This window comes from Lemur catta, chromosome 1 (assembly GCF_020740605.2).
Source record: "Lemur catta isolate mLemCat1 chromosome 1, mLemCat1.pri, whole genome shotgun sequence".
In the NCBI taxonomy this organism is placed as follows: domain Eukaryota; kingdom Metazoa; phylum Chordata; class Mammalia; order Primates; family Lemuridae; genus Lemur; species Lemur catta.
This window is the reverse complement of record NC_059128.1, coordinates 29,536,801-29,559,879: the sequence shown is the minus strand read 5'-3', so window position 1 is coordinate 29,559,879 and position 23,079 is coordinate 29,536,801. Positions and strand designations below refer to the sequence as shown.

Below are 23,079 nucleotides of genomic sequence, written 5' to 3'. Positions count from 1 at the left end.
TTGATTTTCTCTGTTGATTTTTTGTTTTCAATTTTGTTGATTCCTGCTCTAATTTTTATTTCTTTTCTTCTCCTTACTTTCTATTTAATTTACTCTTCTTTTTCTAGTTTCCTAAGGTGGAAGCTAAGATTTTTAATTTCAGATCTTTCTTCTTTTCTAATATATGCATTCAGTGGCATAAACTTCTCTCAAAGCACTGCTTTTGTTACATCCCACAACTTTTGATGAGTTGCATTTTCATCTTCATTTAATTCAAAATATTTTAAAATTTCTCTTGAGATTTCATCTTTGACTCATGTGTTATTTGGAAATGTGTTATTTAATCTTTAAGTATTTTGTGGATTTTTCAGTTATCTTTATGCAGTTGATTTGTAGTTTAATTTCACTGTGGATTAAGAGCAGACATTGTATGATTTCTATTTTAAATTTGTTAAGGTGTGTTTTATGGACCAGAATATCATCTTTCTTGGTGGATGTTCCATGTGAGCTTGAGAAAAATATGTAATCTGCTGTTGGATGAAGTAGTCTATAGATTTCTTAGTGTGATCTGCCATAGCAAAATACCATAGACTGAGTACCTTTTCTTTAAGTTTTACAAAAGTTTTTAAAAACAACAATAGCACATCAAGGCATTTGGTTTGTAAGTAGCATTTATTTTACATTTCAGGCCATGAAGATGCTCTTGATGACTTTGGAACATATGAATCTGTTGCTTTTCCAGATGCTTATGGTGTTCCCAGGGTTGGTTTTCCTAGTGGCTGATTAACCGAGAGGTAGTACTCTGCTTCATCAGAGGTGTAAGCAGCATTCATTCAAACACCTGGGAAGTGTGGCCAAATGGCTGCATTGCCCATTACTGCATTAAGCAGTGTTGACTTGCTCTATAGTGAATGACGTTGCCGGATTTGGGGAGCTAAAGCATCGTTCTCGGCCTTTATGAGAAAAGCTAACACAAATAAGAAAGTTATGCCAGTTCATAAACATTCTCTACCTGGTAATCTCAGTGAAGAGAGAACTAACTAGGTTGAAGGTCAAGATAACTGAATAAATAGAGGATCAGGAACCCCTGGTTTAAATTGTCCTGCATCACTTGGGTGACTTTAGCCTATCACTTTACCGAACTCTGTTCCTCAGTTTCTCCTTCATGTCCCCTTCATATCTCTTGATGACATTGCAGACATTTGATCATACCTTTGAAGGTATCTCATGCTCTGCAGAAGGAAGTTGCCATATAGACCCAAAGTAAGCAGGTATACACCTTTATTATCACCCTAAAGGTGCATGAGATGGAGCAGGGGTCAGGGGGAAGATTTTATGCAGTTGAAGTCATTTTTTCAGTCTGGGGGAAAAAAAACACTTTTAAAGCAATCAGTTTTTAACAGACATGCAGAATGTTTCTGTGGGCTAATCAGTTCATTAACATTTTTATCGTTTTCAGTGTTTCTTTTTTCCTATTATAGCCCAAGTTATATTATAAAGTGTTCATTTTCATACCTCCTCCTTGTACTAAATTCAGAACTCCTCGAGGGCAAGGACTATGTCTAATTATTCCTTGTGGTTCCAGTGCTTAGCTCAGCTCATTGGAGGTGCTCAGGGAAATTGAGACTGAATGAATCAATCATCACACCTCAAGGACCCTCTGTCTTACCTGGTACCATGCTAAAAGATGTAAAGTTAAAAAGATCAGGCCTTTGGCCCTTTAAAGTTCATAAACAAATTGAGGATGTGTCCCTATCTTTCAATTCTACATTATAGAAACCCAACACAGATTAGTTTAAAAGGAAAAAAAGAATATGGGCAGGGGACAGAATTTATTTGTCCTAGGCAGGTTACTTCTATTAATGGTTTCAGGAATCGCTGAATCTAAGATCCAAGGGTTTCCAACAATGTGATCCTCCAGATTAGCTCTCTTTCTATATAACCTGCTCTTGGGTGGCTTCATCCTCAGGAATTTTTTTTCCATGTGAAAGCCCCTCACAGCTCCATGTTTACTTCCAATTGCAGCAAAAATAGAGCTTTTTATGCCAATGGTCCTAGCAAAAGTCCTAGGAATAATTCTCAATGCTTTTAATTGAGTCACCTGCCCTTCACTGAACCCATTATAGTATCTCTGAATAAGCCTACGTCACATGCCTACCTCTGGATTTGGAAGTGGGGTTAACCCCATCCAAGTCATATGGATTAAAAGTCAGGGAAGGTTGTTCACCAGAGGAAAAACGAGCTGCTGTTACTAAAAGGGGGAGAAGATATTAGGCAAGCAAAACACTGCACTCCAACCTAGGCAGCAGAGTGAGACTCTGTCTCTCTAAAAAAGAGATAAAAAAAAAGAGCATAATTAGTCTTTTTGAGGAGTGGGAATCATGTCCTGTGAACCGTGGTGAACAGAATTGTTTGGCTTGGAGGAAAGGAGACTTGGGAACACAGTAGCTCTTTCAATTACTTGAAGAGAAAGAGATTAGTCTTGTTCTATGGTCCCAAGGGGGAGAAGTCAGACCCACTGAAGGAAGTTATGAAGAAGGCAGATTTAGGCTCAAATGAATCTGGGAGTTGAAATGGGTTGCCCCCCACCCCCAGGTGTGCTTGAACAACTTGGAGTGGCCAGGTGTTGGCTGCTGTCCTTGGTTTCGCCAGCTAAGAGCTGTTCACCGGCTCTTATTTTGCTGCCCGGAACCCACAGGCTTCATGGCAGAGGAGACAGGCAGGGGAGGGTGTGGCTGAGACCGAGAAAGGCCAGGGGAATGAGGCAGCTGCTGAAGGGAGAGAAAGAAGTTTTTGGCAAAGGACAGGATGCCTTAAGGGGTTTTGGAGGGAAGTTTTGCTCCATAAATTAGATATAACCCTCTCGTTGAAGCCCCACAAAGCTTTCAACAAATTCTTCCATCATTCATCAATGCTTTTGTATTTGTAGCTTTCAGAGAGAGCAGCAGTGCTGAGCCTGGCAGAGGGTTGAGCCTGTAAAGAAGTTTTTTAGCAGGGTGTTCAGGGTTGAAACGGGCTGTCTCCTTACTGTGAGAGCCATTCGAGCAGAACGTGTACCATCCCTGGGCAGGAAAAACAAGCAGGGCTCTCAAGCATCTGATGAAGACCTGATTGTTTTTAAAGTTCTTTGACCCTGGAGGGCTCGGATTCATGGGCACCTGTTTCTCTGACTCTTTCACAGAGCAATGAATGCTGCCCCACAGGTATAGTTACTGACTCAGGTAGGCGAAGCATCTCAGTGCATATGCCTGGGACCACCAAGGGAGGGAGGGGATAAGAAAAGCCAAGTGATTGTTCTGCCTTATTATTTTCAGGTAGGTTAGTTTCCCTTTCTGGTTCTTGGAGTCATAGTTGGGACCTGCTGGCATTGTGAGGTGCTTAAATGCTAGGGAGAGAAGGAGTGGGATTTTAATTATTTACCCTCCTCTGTTTTCTACTACAAAAAGATATCCCAGTGTAATATAAAGTAAAGGCAAATATTTGCACGTTGGAGTGTTGGAGAAAAGGACTTTCCAGGGAGGGAGAAGCTGAGGTTGTGGGGGCGGGTCCTCCAGCTGGGTCCTGGGGGATCCTTTTTGAAGCAGCAGAAGCCTCAAGACCTGTGAGAGCCAGGTGCCTTTGTGGTTTTTCGGGTCTAAGCTCAGGGATGCTTGCAGCTTGTAATGTCTCCAGGCCCACAAACAGTCCTGTCATAGCAGGCAGGGGCCACCAAAGAGAGGCAGTAAGTCAGGTTTGTCAAACCTAAGGCTATAGATAGGCTTATCATCATTATCAATAATATCATGTGTCTGCATATGATATTGCAGTGGGGTGGGGTGGCGTCTACAAGAATAAAATTTTAATTATATCTATATTAGGTCTCTATGTGGTTTATCATGTACAGACACAAGTTGCCATGGCAGGGGGAAGGGAACATAGCATGTCACACAGTGTCTCTTAAAGACACCTGCCTGGAAGTAACACACTTTTGCTTACACTCCATTGACCTTAGCCATGGCCCACCCAGCTTTAGCAGATGCACGGTGGCCATGCAGTGTGCCCAGGAAGAGCACCAGAGTACCAGTGAGCTGCCCTGGTGATGGCATTTGGTAGACCTGAGGTCAGTTTGTAACCGATGATCCACGCCAAAAGTGCCAATAATGATTAGAAGGGACAGAGATAGCAGTTCTCTAGGTAAGAAGTTTAGGATGGAGGTCATGGGGTTTGAAAGCAGCCTCTTCCCTCTCCCTCATATTTTATTTCTTCTCTGCATTCCTTCAGAGTCCATGGCAACTTCTCCCTGGTGGGGTTTCCATTATCCTTGGGAACAAAGCCCCCAGGTGGAAATGAGAGTGTAAGTTGGAGCTGGTAGATGAGAAAGAAAGTTTATGTAGATATAATGTCCCCCCACAGTGTAAAACGTGGAGGAACAAAGCAGTTGTTATTACTGAAAGTTCAGCACTTGTCCCTGAGGCCACATCAGGAGAACCAGGACAAGTGGTCTGAGGAGAAGGAAAGGGAGGTTTATTAATTTGCTGGCAAATGAGGAGAATGGCAGACTCCCAGCTTAAAGTACCATTTTCTTTTCTATAAGCAGAAATACAGATCTTTTAAAGGGAGGGTTTTCAGCTTCAGGTTATTGCTATTTAATTATAGTTGATGATTCTGATCCATCCCATCTCCAGGGAAGACAATCTCATGATCTCCCCCAATGATACACAATTCTGTTGAGCCATCTCCTGTGGTACAAAGAATAAAGGATACTCCCCTGACCCTCTGATCATTGGCTTTGGGCAGGAATGCAGGTTTTAATTCTCAAGAAGAGTGGGGGAGGTTTTAAAGAGACAACTCTTAAAATATTTTACCCTTTTTCAGGCCATTCCCTCTGTTACATTGTCACAAAAATGCTTCAAGCCAAACTTCACATGAAGTGTGCCCCCCAATGCCACCTGTCACTGATCCCAGGAAAATAGCACCCCTGGAGGGCATATACATGCTGGGAAAACATGTGGGCCTGCTGGCATTCCTGAAGGGACTGGCCTGGTCCCCTGGGGCCTGTTCAGAGCTTTCTGGCTCTCCTGTACCTTTGGGGCTGAATAGAGGGAAGCCGTAGCCACCTGGACCATTGCTTCCCATGTGCCTTAAGAAAAAAGAATCCTTATTCTTTGACTTTTGGGTTGGGAGTGGCTTTACCTTGCCACTTCTAACAGACATCACTCCAGGGATCTTATATGGAAATACACACTCACTACTTTTTCCTCCAGGCTTGAGGGCCAGCCATCCCACCTTAGGGTGGTAGTGACTGGACTTGCCCAGCAGAGTAGACATCTAGAATTGTAATTGCATCCAGGCACAGGAAATAGTGTTGGCATCATGTCTCAACCCTGCCTTTAGCATGCTAAATGTGTTCTAAATGGGCCAAGTTCATCACAGATTTGGAGTTTGTTGACACTCTTTGTCATTGAGTGGGGCCAGGGCCACTCAGGACTTAATTCCAAGTCTGGTCCAACATATACCCCAGACTGTGCTGAATCCCAGAGGGTCCCTGGATTAGAGTGGGGCTCCTGATCTCAGGCGCTTTGCTGCCTGTGACTCTTCTTTTCCTTTCTGATTCTCTTCAGGAGCTTGAGCGCCTTAACCAGGTGCTGGAGGCTGAGAAGCAGCAATTTGAGGAGGTGGTGCAGGAGCTGAGAATGGAGCAGGAGCAGATCAAGAGGTGAGTGTGGTGCCCTGGGATGGGAGTGAGAGGGGGTGCTCCTAGGTTAGAGCACCCTAGAACAGGTACAGAGGCCACCTTCCCGGTCAGGCCTGGAAAGGCCTCCGGCCAAGAGATACTATAATACTTGACTTGGTTTGGGTCCGTCTTCCCAATGCTCCAGACATTGGGTGTGCCCAGAAGAATCTGTAGACCACCCCTCTACAAATGAGTCATTTCTGCCCACTGGAGTATGAGGCATGGCGAGTGCAGACAGGCATCCCTCCAAGCAACAAAGCCCTCCTGTCTCCATGAAAGCCTCTTACCCAGGAGCAGACAGGAGCAAGCTGGCCTGGGGTGCTGTTGGCCAAGACCCCCAACCTTCTGTGTCTTTCCTGCACAATCCTTCCACATCTTGGCTAATGATGTCCTTAGGGATCTTTAGTCTCATGTATTGTTTGCAAATCTAGTCACACATTAGAATCATCTACTTAATTAGAATCTCTTGACAGTAGGGCCCAGAGATCTATATTTTTAAAAAAGCACTCCAGGTGATTCTGATGCAGCCTATCCAGGAATTTGGAGGCTACCTCTCTGAATAGTGTTGACGGTGGTGGCCATAATCACCATCAGCATCATTATCATCATCACTACTCATCGATCTGTGACAGCCCAGAAAAATTTTTCTTACAACCACCTTATAAAAGGAAGTCAATTAGACATGTATTTTGGGGAGGGAGAAACTCAGAGAATCTTCTCAATTAAATAGCCAAGCACCTACTCAGCTTCCAGAATTGTGCCAGACACTAGAATGGAAGATAAGTCTCCTTCCCTGAGGATCTTATGATCAGGTTGGGAAAACTAGACTCACACCTAGGAAGCATTAATGCCATAATATATAAAAAGTGCTAGAAGGCATAGTGCATATTTCCTGTGTTATAGGAATTAAGATAGATGCATAGTCCTTATGGGCTCTAATAGAGGTTAGGTTGATCTGGGCGTTGAAAGGTGAACAGGATTTTGAAAATTGGGCAGGAGAAGGGAAAGACATCCTAAGCAGGATGAGGGGAAACCAGTATAAAAGCCTGAGGTGGCCACGGTTTATTAAGAAGACAACAAGGAGCATGTTACCCCACAGCAGGTCCTTAGCCATGTCCCATGTCAGAATGAGTGTGCATTCTAGCAGATGCTGTCCAAGGAAGGTGGGGTGCAGCTGGGGTCTCTTTGTTTCTCCAGTGCTTCCGTCTGCCTCTGGGGTGGCCCCAGGTTTATCCTGACAGATGCATGTGCACCTGGAGCAAGTGACAACCCCACTGGGCTAGGATCTCCTTCTTTCAGCCCCAGGCCCCTACAGCTACTGGAGCCCAGCCATGCAGAGGAACTGGCCATTCGAGAGCCACTCTGAGCTCTGTAGTGAGGTGAAGCCCAAGCATTTCTGTGTGCAGAGGAGGCTGGGAGAGGTGGACACTGCCATACCCAGCCCTCTGTCCCTACAGGGAGCTGGAACTGACTGCAAGATGCCTCAAGGGTGTGGAACAAGAGAAAAAGGAACTGAGGCACCTCACAGAGTCCCTGCAGCAGACGCTGGAGGTGAGGGGCCGCTGGTGGGCTGGGGAACTGGGACGCAGGCTGGCTGGTTGGGCCCCGTGATACTGGTTTTTGTGACAGTGTTTCCGAAGGGAATTATCTGCTAGGAGAATGGTCACGAAGGGGCACTGACCTAAAGGGTCTCCAGCTGATGCGTGAAGCCCAAAGCAGGATGTGGTTGCTCCCAGACCCAGGGCAAGTTTAAGCTTGCCTGTGCCCAGACCATGGCCTCAGGACATCCACCTTCTTCAGGGCTTATATTTTTATACTAGATGGAGGACTGGTTAGGGTGGAGAGTAAGGCCTCCCACCACTTCCCTCTTGTGGCTTGTTCACTTGGTTGCTCCTGGGTGAATAGAGCATGAAGGGAAATCAACTTCCAGGTCACCTCCATCCGATACCTCAGAGACTGAGGGAGAAGGGGAGGGGCACGGGTCAAGGACAAACTGCAAACTCCTTAGCATGGCAGGCAAGTGTGAACTCTGGCCCCAGCCTCTTCTCCCTCCTGCTCCATTCTCCTTCAGCCATCCCTCTACACCCCGCACAAAGACCCAACCCCTGCTCCAAGCCGCTGAGCTCAGGTACCCCGAGGAGGCCAAGCTCTTTCATGCCCCATACCTTTGCCCATACTATTCCTTCTGCACGGTGCATCCTTCCCACCTCTCCTCTACCTAAAGAATGAACTCCTGTTCATCCTTCTAAGACTCAGCTCAAATATCTCCTTGGTCAAGCTTTCCTGATTGTTCTAGGCAGGTATTTACTCTGCACTCTGGGCTGCTATGGCATTTTGTATATCTGTGGTGGGGCTTGACACTCTAGGTGTGTTTTCCAAACTGTGAGCTTCATTGGACTGTGTCTTAATGGTTTCTCCAAGCCCAGCCCCTGAAGTGGGCCTGGCACGTGGTGCATGACCCATGCACGTCTGAATCTGTGAATTGCTTTGAAGGCTGCAAGTGTTTCCAGTCTCTCTTGACTGACTGGAGCCTTGTTTGTAGTGCCATATTTGTTTATCTTTCTCTGTTTCACATCATGGAAGGTGGTTCCCATGGATGTTTTCAACTCCAGGATTTCTGTGTGGTGCCAAATCCCAGTCTGATAAATGGGGAGAACATCTAAACATGCTCGTGGGCTGGCTCCTGTTGGGTGTTTTTCACATCAGCCCAATACATCCCCTCGCTCTCTCTGGAGGGCATGGTGCCTCTGGGCCTTGGGACCCAGTTCTAGAAGGTGCCATTTCCACTGCATTGGGTTCCTTTCTGACTCCCTCCATGGAGGACTAACCTTGCCGGTTGTGAGGAAGACCTTGGCCTTTCACCTCAGGAGAGGAATGAAGACATTTCAGCTTTCACAGAGGATTGAGAGAGGCATGGATCACTCCCTGGAACTGAAAGGCAGGTGAGGGCAGCCATGTTGGAGAACCTAAATTAGGCTCTTTCTTTTCCTTTCCTCCTGCCATGCCAGGAACTCTCCATAGAGAAGAAGAAGACCCTGGAGATGCTGGAAGAGAATGAGAACCAGCTGCAGACATTGGCCAATCAGAGTGAGCAGCCCTCTCCCAGTGGGGGTCTCCATAGCAACCTCAGGCAGATCGAGGAGAAGATGCAACAGCTCTTGGAGGAGAAGCTCCTGGCCGAGAAGCGGTGAGCCTGAGACCCTAAATCCATGATCAGCTTTGGGGTTTGGTAACCTTCCTCAAACTGGACAATTGGACTTGAGTTCTAGTTGGCACTGGCCAGATGGGTCACTCATTTCCTCTGGCCTAGGATTCCGTTTCCCCACGAGGCAAATGGGAAGACCACCTTCCCCACCCAAAGCTGGCTTGGTAATTTTCTCTTGCAATAGTGTGAACCATACAGGGTCATCAGGTCCTTATAACGGTGCTTTGTGGCAGGCTGAGCAGGTTCTCTTAGCCCTCTTAGATGTGAGGAAACCGAGCCTCAGAGGGGTGGTGTGACTTTTCTGAGGTCACAGAACTAGCAAGCTCTGGAGCCAGAACTCCAGTCTTCTGAGTCTAAGCTGAGGGCTCCCATCACTGAGCACAACATACTCTCATCACCTGGGTGCCTGGACCCAGGAAGTCTTGGGGGTCACGAAGCCTAGGGCTTGGCTTCTCCAGCCAGGTCTCTAAGTGGGGCCACCCTGCCATTGGCCACCTCTTTTGGCGAGTGAGCATTGAGTAAGTGCCTCTTCTGTCCCTGTAGGATGAAGGAGAACGAGGAGCGCTCCCGGGCCCTGGAGGAGGAGCGTGAGTTCTACTCGAGCCAGTCCCAGGCGCTGCAGAACTCGCTGCAGGAGCTGACTGCAGAGAAGCAGCAGGCTGAGCGGGAGCTCAAGGTGCAGCCGGACCCACTGGGAGCAGCTGGTGCTCAGGGCCCTTCCCTCACACTCCTGCACTTTACCTGGTAGCTGCCCGAATTATCTCTGCCCATCTAGCCAAAAGTCCAGGTATGGGGATGGAGCCACCACAAGGGGAAGCAGTGCATCTGCTGCATTGGTGACAGATGCCTGCTTGGTGCAGGGACAAGTGCAGGCCATCTGGTTCAGGGCTGAGACAAGGAGGGGGAGGATGTGGTAACTTCCACCCAAGCTCATTGACCAGGGGTGACCAGGAAAGGCTTCCGGGGTAGATGGCATCCGCTCCCAGACCTGACTGCCCTCTCATTTCCCTCTCCACTCACCCTCAGGCTGAGGTCAAGATCCGCATGGACCTGGAGAGGCGCCTGCGGGAGGCAGAGGGGGCCTTGCGGAGCCTGGAACAAGGGCTCAACTCCAAGGTGCGGAATAAGGAGAAGGAGGAGAGGATGCGGGCTGATGTCAGCCATCTGAAAAGTAAGCCCTGCTCGCCCGCCTGGCCCCCAGCCCTGGAGCTCAGCCCCAGCCCAGCGTAGGCCCTGGAGAGCCCGGAACAGGGCCCAGAGCCCCTCACAGGGCCTCGTGTGCATGGGGGTATCTGATAGACATTTGGGGTTTTTATGTTTTTTGTTTTTTTGAGACAGAGTCTTGCTCTGTTGCCTGGGCTAGAGTGCTGTGGCATCATCATAGCTCACTGCAACCTCAAACTCATGAGCTCAAGTGACCCTCCCGCCTTGGCCTCCCAGGGTGCTAGGATTACAGGCATGAGCCACCATGCCCAGCCTTCCCATAGATATTGATGGAGGTTCTTCTCCAGACCCCCGCCTGCAGCAGCTCCTTGGCACTGCTTCATTTTGGCTGTTGGATCTGGGTGGGGGCCAGGGGTAGGGAAAGCCTGGAATTTCTTTCCCTTTTCACAAGCTTAGAGCTCTGTTCTCAACAGACCTGCCCCTGAGATGGCTGCAAATTATGCTTTGAGGGGCAAAGGGTGACCTTTCAGCAGGTGGCTCTGGTCTCTCAAAGGATGAGATGGACACGTTTCCCACTCAGCCCCACCAGGATCCTGGGGAAGGGAGGGCCAGGGCTGGGGGGAAGGATGCAGTCGTGTGGCACCCTTCCTGGCCCTGCCGCCACAGGGTTCTTTGAGGAGTGCATCCGGAACGCCGAGCTGGAGGCCAAGATGCCGGTCATCATGAAGAACTCGGTGTACATCCACAAGGCGGCCACTCGCCGCATCAAGAGCTGCCGCTTCCACCGGCGCCGGTCCAGCACCTCCTGGAACGACAGTGAGTGTGGCCGTCTGCGGGCCCTGGGGATGTGGGGCGGTCACAGGCTGTTGGTGACAAGACAGGAAGAGGGCAGGGCAGGCAGTGAGAAGGGTTGGTCCAGCTTGGAGGCTGGACAGTGTGGCCTCAAGCCTGCTCTGCTGTCCTTGGGAAAATGTGGGCATTTTCAGGGCATCAGGTTCCTGGAAGCCCACGGGTGGGGAGGGCTGGGAGGAGCTCAGCAGCACAGAGAATGGGAGCAAAGCTGGGGACAGCCAGACCCTGCGGGGGAGGGCCATTCACGGGCCTGGTCACGCCTGTCTCCCCAGTGAAGCCATCCCAGTCCTTCATGACCTCCCAGCTGGAAGCCAACAATATGGAGGAGCTGAAAGAGGTGGCCAAACGGCTCAGCAGGGACCAGCGCTTCCGGGAATCCGTCTACCACTTCATGGCCGCCCAGCCTGGAGCCCCCTCAGCGCTTTCCCGGGGTGCAAAGTGATGGCTGCTCCCCTGCCTCCCGATCGTTCTTCTGGGCCCAGGGCCAAGGGTCGGGAAGGGGCAGCAGAGGGAAGCCCAACTCTACCTGGCCCCTCTCCTTTGGGAGGCCCCTGGGGGTCAGCCTCACCCCTAAGGGACAGGGACGCCCTCCCTCACCCCCACCCCAACCCTACCCTTGGGTCTATGCCAGGTCCCTGCGAGGTGAGGACAAGGCCTAGCTGTACCTGGAGATATTTGTTGGTCAGGGGGTGGGCAGGGGAGAGGCTGTCTACCCTGTGTGAACAGGCAGGGCCTGCCCTGCTGGGCGGAGACTGCAGCCCTCTCTGGTGCCCACCACACTTCTCTGTGACTCTGCCACCCTGGTCCTGTGTCACCCTGTGACACTGCCCCTGGTCCTTGTGTATAAAGGCCTGACCTCCCCACCTGGACACTCCCTTTCCCCCGGGTTCCCTGACTGTCTGCTCTTGACACCCAGCCAGACAGCCCTCAGCCGAGGCCCCTCACTCATACCACATGGTGGAGTAGGGAAGAAAGGGACCTGGGACAGCAGCCTCTGGGCTTGTGGCACACACACACTTGACACAGAACTGCTTTTCCTAAGGCTGGGCCCTGGCTGTGGGGCCACCTGCTGCTGTCCCTGCCCCTCAGGTGGGCTCACCCACATGCAGCCTCAACATCCTGTGAGGGTGGTGTGATCCCACTGGTATCCCTCCTGCATACACACCTAGGCCCTGGGCCCTGGCTGGGAACTGGAACCAGCAAGGCCAAGAGTGAAAGAAAGTGGCTCTGGCTCCTGCATCCCCTACTCCTGGTGGGGCAGGGAGGCGGTGCCCATGTGGCTGAGAGATCACAGATGTCTCCCTGCCAGCTTCGGTGGCCTTGCTGCCTCCTCTCCCTAAGAGGCTTTGCCCAGTGAGGCAATGTGATCATGCACCCTGCAGATGGGGGGCCCGGGCTGCGATGAGGCCAGAAGCCAGTGGTCAGCTCTGGTCATTAGGTCTGCAGGTTTCAGGAGGTGGGTGGAGGGCTATGGCGCTTGCCCCTCACCCACAGTCTGCCCTGCCCTTCTCCTTACAGGCCCACCCTGAAAGCTGCCTGAGTCTGTTGGCCTTTTCAAAAAAAGGGATCTACCTGGGATCAGGGTGCCCTAGGGCACGTGTTATTAAAGGTGCTGATTCTCTATTGCTTGGAAAACCAAGATGTTCTGAGAGATGGACAGGTGGCTGCAGGACAAAGCCCAGCCTGTTCTGTGGGAAGAGGAATGCTGCTGCCTTGGAGAATACGTGCACGTCTGCTGCCAGGCTAGCCACGTCCAGGCTGGCTGACCTGCTCTGTGCTCAGGGCTGCCTGGTGAAACTTACCTCCATGGTCCTCCCCCCAGGAGCGGGTGGACTTTGATGGCTTCATCCAGCCTTTGCAGAATCTAGCTGGAGTCAGGGGTGAGGCACTTTAGAATCAATGCATTTGAAAGGGCTGAGTCTAAATGTAAAAGCTTTAAACATATATAAACCTGCATAAACCTGGAACTTGTTTATCTAATATGTATGACAGATGAACTTTGAAATGAGGTGGAAGATTTATAAAAACCAAGATTACTGTTTTTGTTTTTTTTAAAGAATTAAATTGATAATGGCTTGCTCTTGGAGAAAGATCTTTTGGAACTTTTCAAAAGCATTTGTTTTTCCTGGGCAAGCCATTCATCAGAAAGAAAAGTACTAGTCTTAGTCCATTTTGTGCCACTATAACAAAATACCTGAGACTGGGTGATTATAAAGAACAGAAACTGGTTCACAGTTTTGGAGGCTGGGAAGTCCAATGTCAAGGTGCCCGCATCTTGCAGGGGCCTTCTTGCTGCTCTTGCTGCATCCTCCCAGGGCTGAAGGGCAAAGAGAGGGCAAGAGAGAGGAGCCAAACTCATCCTTTCGTAACTAACCCACTCCCTCAATAATTAATCTACTCAGAGCCCTCGTGGCCCAATTACCTCTTAAACGTCCCACCTCTTAATACTGGTACAATGGCCATTAAATTTCCACATGAGCTTGGCCGGGGACAGACATTCACACCACAGCAGTGCTTTTCCAAGCACATTCACCAATCCCTAGTTCCTTTCCTTCTGATCTCACCTTGTACTTTCCATGCCTCAGGCAAGCCTGGTTCCATTCAGCCAACGGAACAGTCCCTAACTGTTTATTTGGTAAAAGCTTACTATCCCTAGCACTGTAAATAGGAAAAGGGCAACACCTCTATATGAAGCGATGTAGGGGTGGAGATTGCTCAGTGGCAATATATTGATCTGATTCGTTTTTTATTTTTTAAAAACAAACCTCTTAGTCCTTGGCCAATTAAATGTGTTTCCTGCAGTACCTCGTAAGTATGTGGTGTGGTCATTGCTAGAGAGATGTTGCTCCCTGCAGGCCAAATGCAGAATTATAGACTCACCTTTTTGTACTGTCTCCATTGCACACTCCCGCACGTTTCTCTACACACGAGGGCGTGCTCCCGCTGCTGCTCCTCCTGTGAGTGGCTTCTTAATAATTAACTGAAAAACCTGTGTTCCCACCCTGAGGTCCTGGCTGTCCCTGTGTAACAAGGACAATCAGCTGGATTTTCTTTTGCTTGGAGCACAGGCCAAAGGGACAGAGCCGACTGTGCCATGGAGAATATCCTCAGGGAGACAACGGACACCTAAATTTATGACCTGCTAGTCTCAGTATCCCTACCAGAAACAGACAGTTTTACCTGCTCTGCTAGGGAGAGGTTTATGCTTTTGTTTGTTTAGTCGTCAGTAGTTTGTTTAGTTCTGACATAAAGGAGAGTCAGAAATCAGTGAGAAATGGTGGCGACCGGATGCTCCTCCTGTTTGGTTTGTGTGTTTCCCCCGGGGAGACGTTAATGGATGAGACAGGAGACCTGGGAAACAACTGGCTTCTGACCCACCCCCCAGCTCCCCGCCCCTGTGAAGGACGCACCCCTCTATTCATCTCTGGAGGGATGCACTTCTCTCCCCAACCCCTTCCAATCCCACCCAGCTCAGCATGGCCTGGGCTGTCTGGTTTGGAGCCCACAATGAATGACAATAGTGGAAGAAGACTTGCTCCCATCTCAGGGAGCCAGCCCAGGGGTGTGTCGGCTTTGATCTACCAGGAAGGTAATTAAACCCACTGGACCAAACAGCCCCCCTGGAGCCCTCAGATGAAGCCCAGCAGCTCTGTGGAACCTTGTGCTTCTGCGGTCAGCCATGATGAAGCTTCGCAGACCCCCAGGCCTTGCAAGGTCTCCTCAAAGCCAGAAACTCTGTGGCTTTGACTCCTGGAGGAAAAGCTGCTGACTTCTCTCATCTTGTCCCACCCCTGGGTGGAGGGGTGTCCTTTGCAAGGCTTTGGGAGAGGATTCAATGGTTGGCTTTGCCTCTTGGAAGAGAGATCCACTCCCAGATATCCAAGGCGACGGGGAGAAACTGGTTATCCAGACTCCCAAGTGCGTGTGGGTGGGTGTGGTGTCAACATTCTCGGGTTCAGTTCTCCTGACTCTGCACACCCCACCTCCTCTTCCCTTCCCTGGACTTGGGCTTCCACTCATGGCTACCAACTCTTCTGACCCAGAGATGAGCTTCCCCACTCCATCTTGCTGGGTTACAGGTACTCATGGGAAGTTGAGGAAATACTCCAAGCATAGGAATCCTGGGGGATGGGGTCTTAATATACTGAATCCCCTTGCAGCAAACTCTACCTGCCACTGTCACCAAATGTTTAAATACAGTCTAGCATTCTGTGGGTCTAGCAATCTGTGTCTCTCTGGCTTTGCCTCCCCATGAGACTCGGTAACCAGGCAGGGAAGTTGGGGTGATTCAGGAATGCTCGACACCAGGGGCTCCAGGTGATACCCAGGCAGCTGCAGAGCCATGTGTTTGGGGGCTCATGCTCTCTTTGCACTCTGCCTTTCTTCCCCTGGAGATCTGATACCTGCCTCTGGGCTAAGAGTCCTGCTAGGAATGGACTCAACCTGCCCCGGTTATGCTGGCAAAACTATAGCTGGTGGGCCCTGGAGTGTCCAAGAGAAGGCCCTTCCCCCTTGCAGAGCAGTGCCCCACTGACAAGACACTGAGGAGCTTGCCACACACTATGCCAGCAGCTCTGGGGGGCTGGTGGGGAGGGCTCTGATGGCAAAGGCCAGGCCTCTGCTTTGCCACTTGCTGGCCCTGTGGCTTTTGAAAGATCACTATTTAAAATGTTTTATAATATGTATTTATACATTGTTATTAGGTAGGAGAGAAGTCTCTTCAATCTCACGAGGCTGCTCAGAACCCTTGTGGTTCTGAAGTTCTCTGATCTGGAACTTTGCAGTCCTGGAATCAACTGAAGGTTGGCTGTCACTGTCACCAGTGTGCAAAAACATACAAGGTCAGGTTCTGGCTCAGGTGGAACTCAGCACCATGCCACCCTCAGCATTTTCTTTGAAAACAGGAAATTTTGGCTTTAAGATGAGAACAGGAAAGACAATTTATCACCCCAAGGAAAAGGTAATTTTGACTAGTCTTGGTCACTTGGAAGGCTTTCCTAGAAAAGGGAAGATGTCCACTGTCATATTCAACCTGGCGTCTGAGGCCATCGATCAGCATCACTTCTTTCCATCTTCATTCAACACATGTTTCTCGTGATTCTGTGGTGTGAGATCAAGCACCTACCATGTGCTTATCCCTATTGCTTACTGGGTTTTTTTTATTGTGAAATACATATAACTTAGCATTTGCCATCTTAACCATTTCTAAGTTTACAGTTCAGTAGTGTGAAATATATTCACATTGTGTGCAACCAGTCTCCAGACCTTTTTCATCTTGCAAAACTCGAACTCTGTACCCGCTAAACACTAACTCCCCATTCCCTCCCCCTAGCCCCTGGCAGCCACCATCCTACTTTCTGTTTCCATGAATTTGACTACTTTGGATACATCACATAAGTGGAATTATTCATTATTTGTCTTTTTTGTGACTGGCTTATGTGACATGTCCTCAGGGTTCATCCATGTCATAGCCTGTGTCAGAATTTCCTTCCTTTTTATTTATTCATATTTATTTATTTATTTATTTTGAGACAGAATCACTCTGTTGCCCAGGCTAGAGTGCCATGGCATCAGCCTAGCTCACAGCAACCTCAAACTTCCGGGTTCAAGGAATCCTCCTGCCTCAGCCTCCCGAGTAGCTGGAAATACAGGCACGTGCCACCATGCCCGGTTAATTTTTTCTCTATATATTTTTAGTTGTCCAGATAATTTCTTTCTATTTTTAGTAGAGATGGGTCTTGCTCTTGCTCAGGCTGGTCTCGATCTCCTGACCTTGAGCGATCCTCCCGCCTCGGCCTCCCAGAGTCCAAGGATTACAGGTGTGAGCCACCGTGCCTGGCCTTCCTTCCTTTTTAAAACTGAATAATATCACTTACTTTTAAGAAGAAAAACTGATTGTAATCTTGCTATTCTGACAAATTGTTGGCCAATGGGGAGAGCCTCCTGAAGGACAGGAGGGTCACAGGGGAGGGGAAACTGGAGCCCAACCCTTCTTGCCCTCTTTCCAGGTATCCCCCAGTCCAGCCTGGCGCTAAGGTGTGCTTCGTGTTCACTTCTTCCTTCTCGCCAGCAGATGGCAGCACGCCCTGAGCCGGCCTGCACATTCCAGTGGGAAAGTGCGCGGAGGCTTCTGGGGGCGGGGGAGGCTTTGTGACACTGCTGAGGTTCTGCACTATTGGTGTTGAATCTCCCCGCTGTTCTCTCCTTTAAGATACGAAACAAAGAACTCTGCTTTGGCCATCACTTGTTGAGTCCATTACATACCATACACTTGCACATTGATTTCTTTTTTTTCTGTATTCACAACATCCCTTTCCTTGATTTATAGAAAAAAAAGGGGGCCGGGTGTGGTGGCTCACACCTGTAATCCCAGCACTTTGGGAAGCCAAGGTGGGAGGATCGCTTGAAGACAGGAGTTCGAGGCCAGTTTGGGCAACATATCTAGACCCCCATCTCTACAAAAAAAATAAAAAAATTAGTCGGGCATGATGGTGTACATCTGTAGTCCAAGCTACCTGGGAGACTGAGATGGGAGAATCGCTTGAGCCCAGGAATTCAAGGCTGCAGTGGACTATGATCATGTAACTGCACTCCAGCGTGGGTGACAGAGGGAAACCCTGTCTCAAAAGAAAAAAAAGAAAAAGAAAGAAAGAAAGAAAATAAAAGTGGAACCCATAGACAGCTGGTGCAGTGGCTCACACCTGTAATCCCAGCTACTCAGGAGGCTGAGGTGGGAGGATCACTTGAACCCAGGAGTTCAAAACCAGCCTGGGCAACATAGCAAGACCTTGTCTCCAAAAATAAATAAATAAATAAATAAATAAAATGGAACCCACAGAGGTTAAGAGATTTGTCCAAAGTCACACAGCTTGTAAGTGGAAGTTCAAGTATGTGAGCTCAAGGCCAGTGTTCTTTCTAGAATCCCCTGGAAAAAAATGTAAATTTTTAATGTGAGTTTCCTCCATTCTTTCATTCATTCATTCAATAAATACATTGAGCTCCTCTGTGTTCTAGGCTCCAAGAATGTCCACCCAGAGATGTTCTATCATGAATTCTTAAGGAATTGACTCAGCTGTTTGGTAACTGATGGTCCTGTGAGAATTCTTCTTTTCTGGAAGTCTAGCTATATATAGCAGATTCAGAGTTTCTCATCTTAAGGACCTCACGTGCTTTCCCCCACCTGGGAGGCAGCTTTCTGCATGTGGCTGTCTAGAGCAGGGGACCCGTACCTCTAGGTCACTAGACCTTGAAAGGTCAGAGATTTCTGTAAGGGTGGGCATGTGACCCAGGCTGGCCAATGATGTGAGAAGTCTGCTGGAGGACTTCTGGGACAGGCTTTCTCAGTTTAAAAAAGAGTCAAAGGGAAGATAGAATCCTTTTACCTCCACTGGCTATTTTACATCTGAATATTACACTAGAACTAAAGCATCCAACTTGTGACCATGAGGGCAATAGCCTGAGGACCAAGCCAGCATAACCAGGATGGCCAAGCAGAAAGCTGGCAAGGAGCCTTGGTCCCTACTGAATTGTTGAGTCACTGAATTAATCAACCCTGGAACTGTCCAACTTTAGGACTTCTTGCCATCTGAACTACTATAGCTTTCCTTACTGTTTAGGCCATTTTTCTGGGTTTTCTGTTACTTGCAACCAAGAGCAGCCTGACCAGTACAGTCACTTTAGCTTTATTGCAGTTCTACGATCCTTAAAGTCTGAAGGCCTTTTCCTTACGAATTCAAAGCATTTTTTAATCACAGACTGGGAACTGGAATTCATTTACTCATTCATTCAACAAATATTTATTGAGAACCTACAACTATATTTTTAAAAATTCTGTGACACTTTTTCTCCTGTAACTTAAAATCTCTGAAATTGGGATGTATCTTAAATTCATAGCATCTTGCATTTGCTGTTGGCCACATGGAAGCTGTGATGAGGTTGCTATTCCTTGTGAAAACATCAAAAGTTCCAGCATCAAAACTTGCAGAATGTGTGTCAATAGCTTGGAAAAAGAAAATCCTAAAACAATCACAAAGCATGCTCTTAACCTATAAGAATCAAATGGTTGTGGAGGAGGTGGTGAATCAGACATGTCTGGCAGCTTTTGTGATCTAGGAGTCAAAAGTAAGCTGAATTCACAACAGTGCGGCACATATGATACCTAGTTATTATATGGATTCGAGAAATGCTTCATCACCAACACTCTTTGATGCCACAGAGAATGACAATGTGTGAAAAAAGGTGGTCATTGTCAACTCTGAGTCAGAGAGAGGAGTCAGATTTGGAATGAGAAAAAGTTCTAGAAATACCTTAGCCAACTTACTTCCTGTTTTATTATGCACAAGAGTGATTTATAATAGAAATCTATGACTAACTGCGTCTATAAAAGCTCTTTTCAGTAAGTGTAAAATAAAAATTCTAAGAGAAAGTGTAGTTTCATAGTTTAATTGGCAGCATTTTTATTTCTTAGTGGTACATAAAATAATGGTATGCGTTATACATGACAGTGTCTTAAGTTGGATGATACAGGCTATGTGCCAGGCATTGTCCTGGTGCTGGGGGTGCAGCAGTGAACAAGAGAAACAAAGCCTTGGTTGTTTGCACAGGTTGACTGTGAAGAGTCCTTTAATGTCATTCAGGGACTTATATGACAGCCACCTTTCCATTATCAACCTGAGGCTTCCAAGGTTGTCCTGGGATCTTTGTCTCAAATCACTCATAAAGATTTCCCCATTGTTCCTGGAAGTGGCCCGGAGCACCTCTGTTTTCATTTAATTGGCTGGAACTTGGCCACATGGCCACATCTGCCTGCAAGGGAGTCTGGGAAATGCAGTCTGACTGAGTGCCCGGGAAGAAGTGATACTGATGAGCAGTCAGTGGTCTGTGCTGCACACCATAAGCAACACTGTGGAGGTGGAGGAGCGTCCCAGCAGCCTAGGGCCTCCCCCAAAGAAAAGAAAACCCCCAACCTGCCTGTCCTGCTGCAGTCTCTGTTGGGATGCTGTCCTGAATATCAGACACACCATCGAATAGGCAGATGTTTGTGACTCAGAATATTAGCCCCATGGGTTTAACAGACCTGGTTATCCATGGGGCTAGTGGGGTTAATGGAACCTGTGCTTATCCTAAAACATGAATCTCTACTTGAGATATTTTTGGGCAGAAGAGGTGTTGCAGGGGTGCCCAGAAAACTCCATCACTTAGCATAGCTGATTCGGCCCACTCTGCCTGCTCAGAGGGGCTGGGGGTGACGGGGTTCCTTGCTCAGTACAACATGTGCCAGTTAAGTCTAGATTCAAGGCTCCGGCCTGCAGGATATAGAAGACAGCAGTGGTGCAGAGGCAATTGGAAGCCCTGTATGTGAGATCAAGTGTCCTCAGTTACGAGTTATGTTAACATTTCTCTTTCTTTCTTTTTTTTTCTTCCTTCCTTCCTTCCTTCCTTCCTTCCTTCCTTCCTTCCTTCCTTCCTTCCTTCCTTCCTTCCTTCCTTCCTTCCTTCCTTCTTTCCTTCCTTCCTTTCTTTCTCTCCTTCTTTTTTTCTTTCTTGACAGGGTCTCCCTCTGTCACCCAGGCTGTAGTGCAGTGGCATGGTCACAGCTCACTGTAACCTTGAACTCCTGGCCTCAAGCAAGCTTCCTGCTTCACCCTGCCAAGTAGCTGAGACTAACTACAGGCATGTGCCATCACGCCCGGCTAATTTTTTCAAAAAAAGTTTTTTGTAGAGGCGAGGTCTCTATATGTTGTCCAGGCTGGTCTCAAAGTCCTGGTTTCAAGTGATCCTCCTGCCTCTGGCTGGGATTATAGGTGTGAGCCACTATGCCCAGCCTATGTTAACATTTCTGAGCACTGGGGTCCTCATTTGTAAATATACATTCCTCAAATGTAAATGTGGCTGTAATACTTGCTCTTACTACCCCACAGGTTGTTGAGAGGATTCAGAGCTGAAGTAAAGGAGACCTTTCTGAGCTATCAAGCTTTAAACAAACAGTGCATTATGTTGATGGTTAGGAGAGCTCCACGAATACTCTGTGAGTGAGCGATGGTGGTCTTGCTCATGCTCACTACATCTGATCTGACATTTTAAAGCCCCTTGTTTGAAAGCCATTCTCCCTCCTTCCAAGCCCCTTTGGGTGTGCACACACATGCACACTCACATACGCATGCACACACACAGTGGAGCTTGTTTGTTTGGCATTCAGCATAAAGTCAGAGCTGAGGAACTGAGACCTAATATTAGTGGATAATCCTCAGGAAAGGGAGGTAAGCTGGGGGCTGTGGCTGCCATCTCTTGTGCAGCAGCTGAATGCATTTTTTGCTGGCAGCAGCCTGGCAGTGGCTGGGAATGCCAGGAGGAGCCCACATGCCAGGTGCTGTCCTGCGGCATACGGCTCTGTCTCCCTGACCTCAGGCCAGCTTTGTGGGTTGGCTCCTCTCTGTCCCTCCACCTCTCCCCAACACGAACCATGGCTGTTGTTCCTTGAATCCCGTGACATACTAATGACATTAAGCCTTCTGCTGTCTCCTCTTGCTCCCCAACAGTTCCTAGAGTGAAGAGAGGTTGGAAGTGAGATGCATTCTCTCCATTTTAGAGATATGACAATGAAGGCACATTTCGTTCCCTGACAGAGAAGTGATTTCCTCAGATGGGGCCAAAGAGGTGGGTGGGAACTAGCTAAGAAGAATCCAGGTGGAAAGAGGACACTTCTGGTTGCGATGACAGCACACAGTGGCGTCCGAAGCTGGGAGGGACGCTGAATCGAAGTATTAGCCACAGGAACCAGGGCCTCAGGGCCTGGAACCGGGGACTCACTGCCGTAGAAGGGCGGCCCTCTCTGCTTGCCTTTGCTTCTTGGTGTGATGACCTTGCTGTCTCCCACTGCAAACATCTGGGCGAGAACATGGCCACCAGCTGGGCTCTCATAGAGGGATGAGAGAGCTTCTTTCTTGAGGTTCCCTGTATTCATCCCAGGGAGTGAATTGGCCCTGCAGCTCAGCGCCACTTGGCTGAATCACTGTTGTGGGTGGGGAGAACAGGTTTCTATAATTGCCCAGGCAATCCACCAGGATGGGGGGGTGGAGGTGGGCGGGAAGATTATGTGCCGAGGACAGACGCTGAGCGTGTGTGTGTGTGTGTGTGTGTGTGTGTGTGATCTGCCACCTGCCCGGTGCATCCGAGGGTGAGTCATGTTGAGCAGCCACGGCGGCAGCAGGACCACATCCTTTCAGGGCTCCAGCTGCTGCTTCCTGAAGGCTGGGTCCGCAGTGGTTGTCATGGCAACAGCCTGATGGGAAGGTCTTGAGGAGGAAAAAAGACCGAGGCTGGAGTGTTTTGAATGATATTTGTCCGTCAGTGAGTCCCTCTCTTGTTAATTGCCGAAGACAGAAAAGCCCAACTATTCGGGTCCTCACTCTGAGCAGAGGGGTCGGCAGAGGCACACGCTGTGGCGTGGGTTTGGGTTTCCCTCCCAGAGGTTTTGGGGAGGGCTGGCCTGGCTGCGCCTGCGCGTGGCTGTCACAGGTTAACAAAGATGTGTGTTCCCGCTCTGGACGTTTCTCACCGCGTGCACGGGGGGAAGCACACTGCTGCGAGGTACACGAGGCTGGTGAAACCCTCTCTCCCAGCAGCTGATCCAAATGATCTTTTGAACAACTAAATCCCACCAGCTTGATTCCCTGCTTAGACCCTTCAGTGGCTCCAGATTCCCGACAGAATCAACTTTGAATACCTGAGCTTGACAGTCCTCGTCCTCATCATCTCGCCTTCTCTGGACCCTCTGCTGTGCTGTCACCCCGCTCCACTCGCCCTCCTTGCAAATCTGTATTCCCGGAGAGCATCGTGCCTCTGTGCCTTTGTGCACACTGGGTGCTTGGAATGTCTTCCTGCCTCACTGGAGAAGGCTGGCTCCTTCTTTAAACAAAATGTGTGACTCTCAGATGAGGAGAGTACCACCCAAGCGACCTTGTCCTGAGCCTCCCAGGCCACACTTTCCCCTTGGGACCTGCTCAGCCCTCCTGTCCACCCCTGATTGGTTGGGCTGCCTCCCTTTTAGAAATGAGCAGCTCCAAGATAAATCAAAACCCCTCTCTTTGAGAAGGATGATTCATTCCTTTATTTGACACAGATTTAATCAGTGCTCATAATGTACCAGGCACTGTCCTAAGCATTT

The 23,079-nt window shown here is 48.9% G+C and overlaps 1 protein-coding gene across 2 annotated transcripts in view; it reads left to right on the top strand.

The window, feature by feature from the left end:
- PLEKHD1 (pleckstrin homology and coiled-coil domain containing D1) overlaps nt 1–13,717 on the top strand; it is a 32,869-nt gene extending 19,152 nt beyond the window's left edge. For both annotated transcript variants that reach the window (XM_045564854.1, XM_045564862.1), the window contains exons 7-13: nt 5,580–5,674; nt 7,150–7,243; nt 8,701–8,879; nt 9,441–9,573; nt 9,924–10,068; nt 10,728–10,877; nt 11,186–13,717. In XM_045564854.1, coding sequence (XP_045420810.1) covers nt 5,580–5,674; nt 7,150–7,243; nt 8,701–8,879; nt 9,441–9,573; nt 9,924–10,068; nt 10,728–10,877; nt 11,186–11,355 — 966 coding nt within the window. In that variant the 3' untranslated portion in view covers nt 11,356–13,717. The remainder of the gene's footprint in view (nt 1–5,579; nt 5,675–7,149; nt 7,244–8,700; nt 8,880–9,440; nt 9,574–9,923; nt 10,069–10,727; nt 10,878–11,185) is intronic.
- Nucleotides 13,718–23,079: the final 9,362 nt, after the last annotated feature.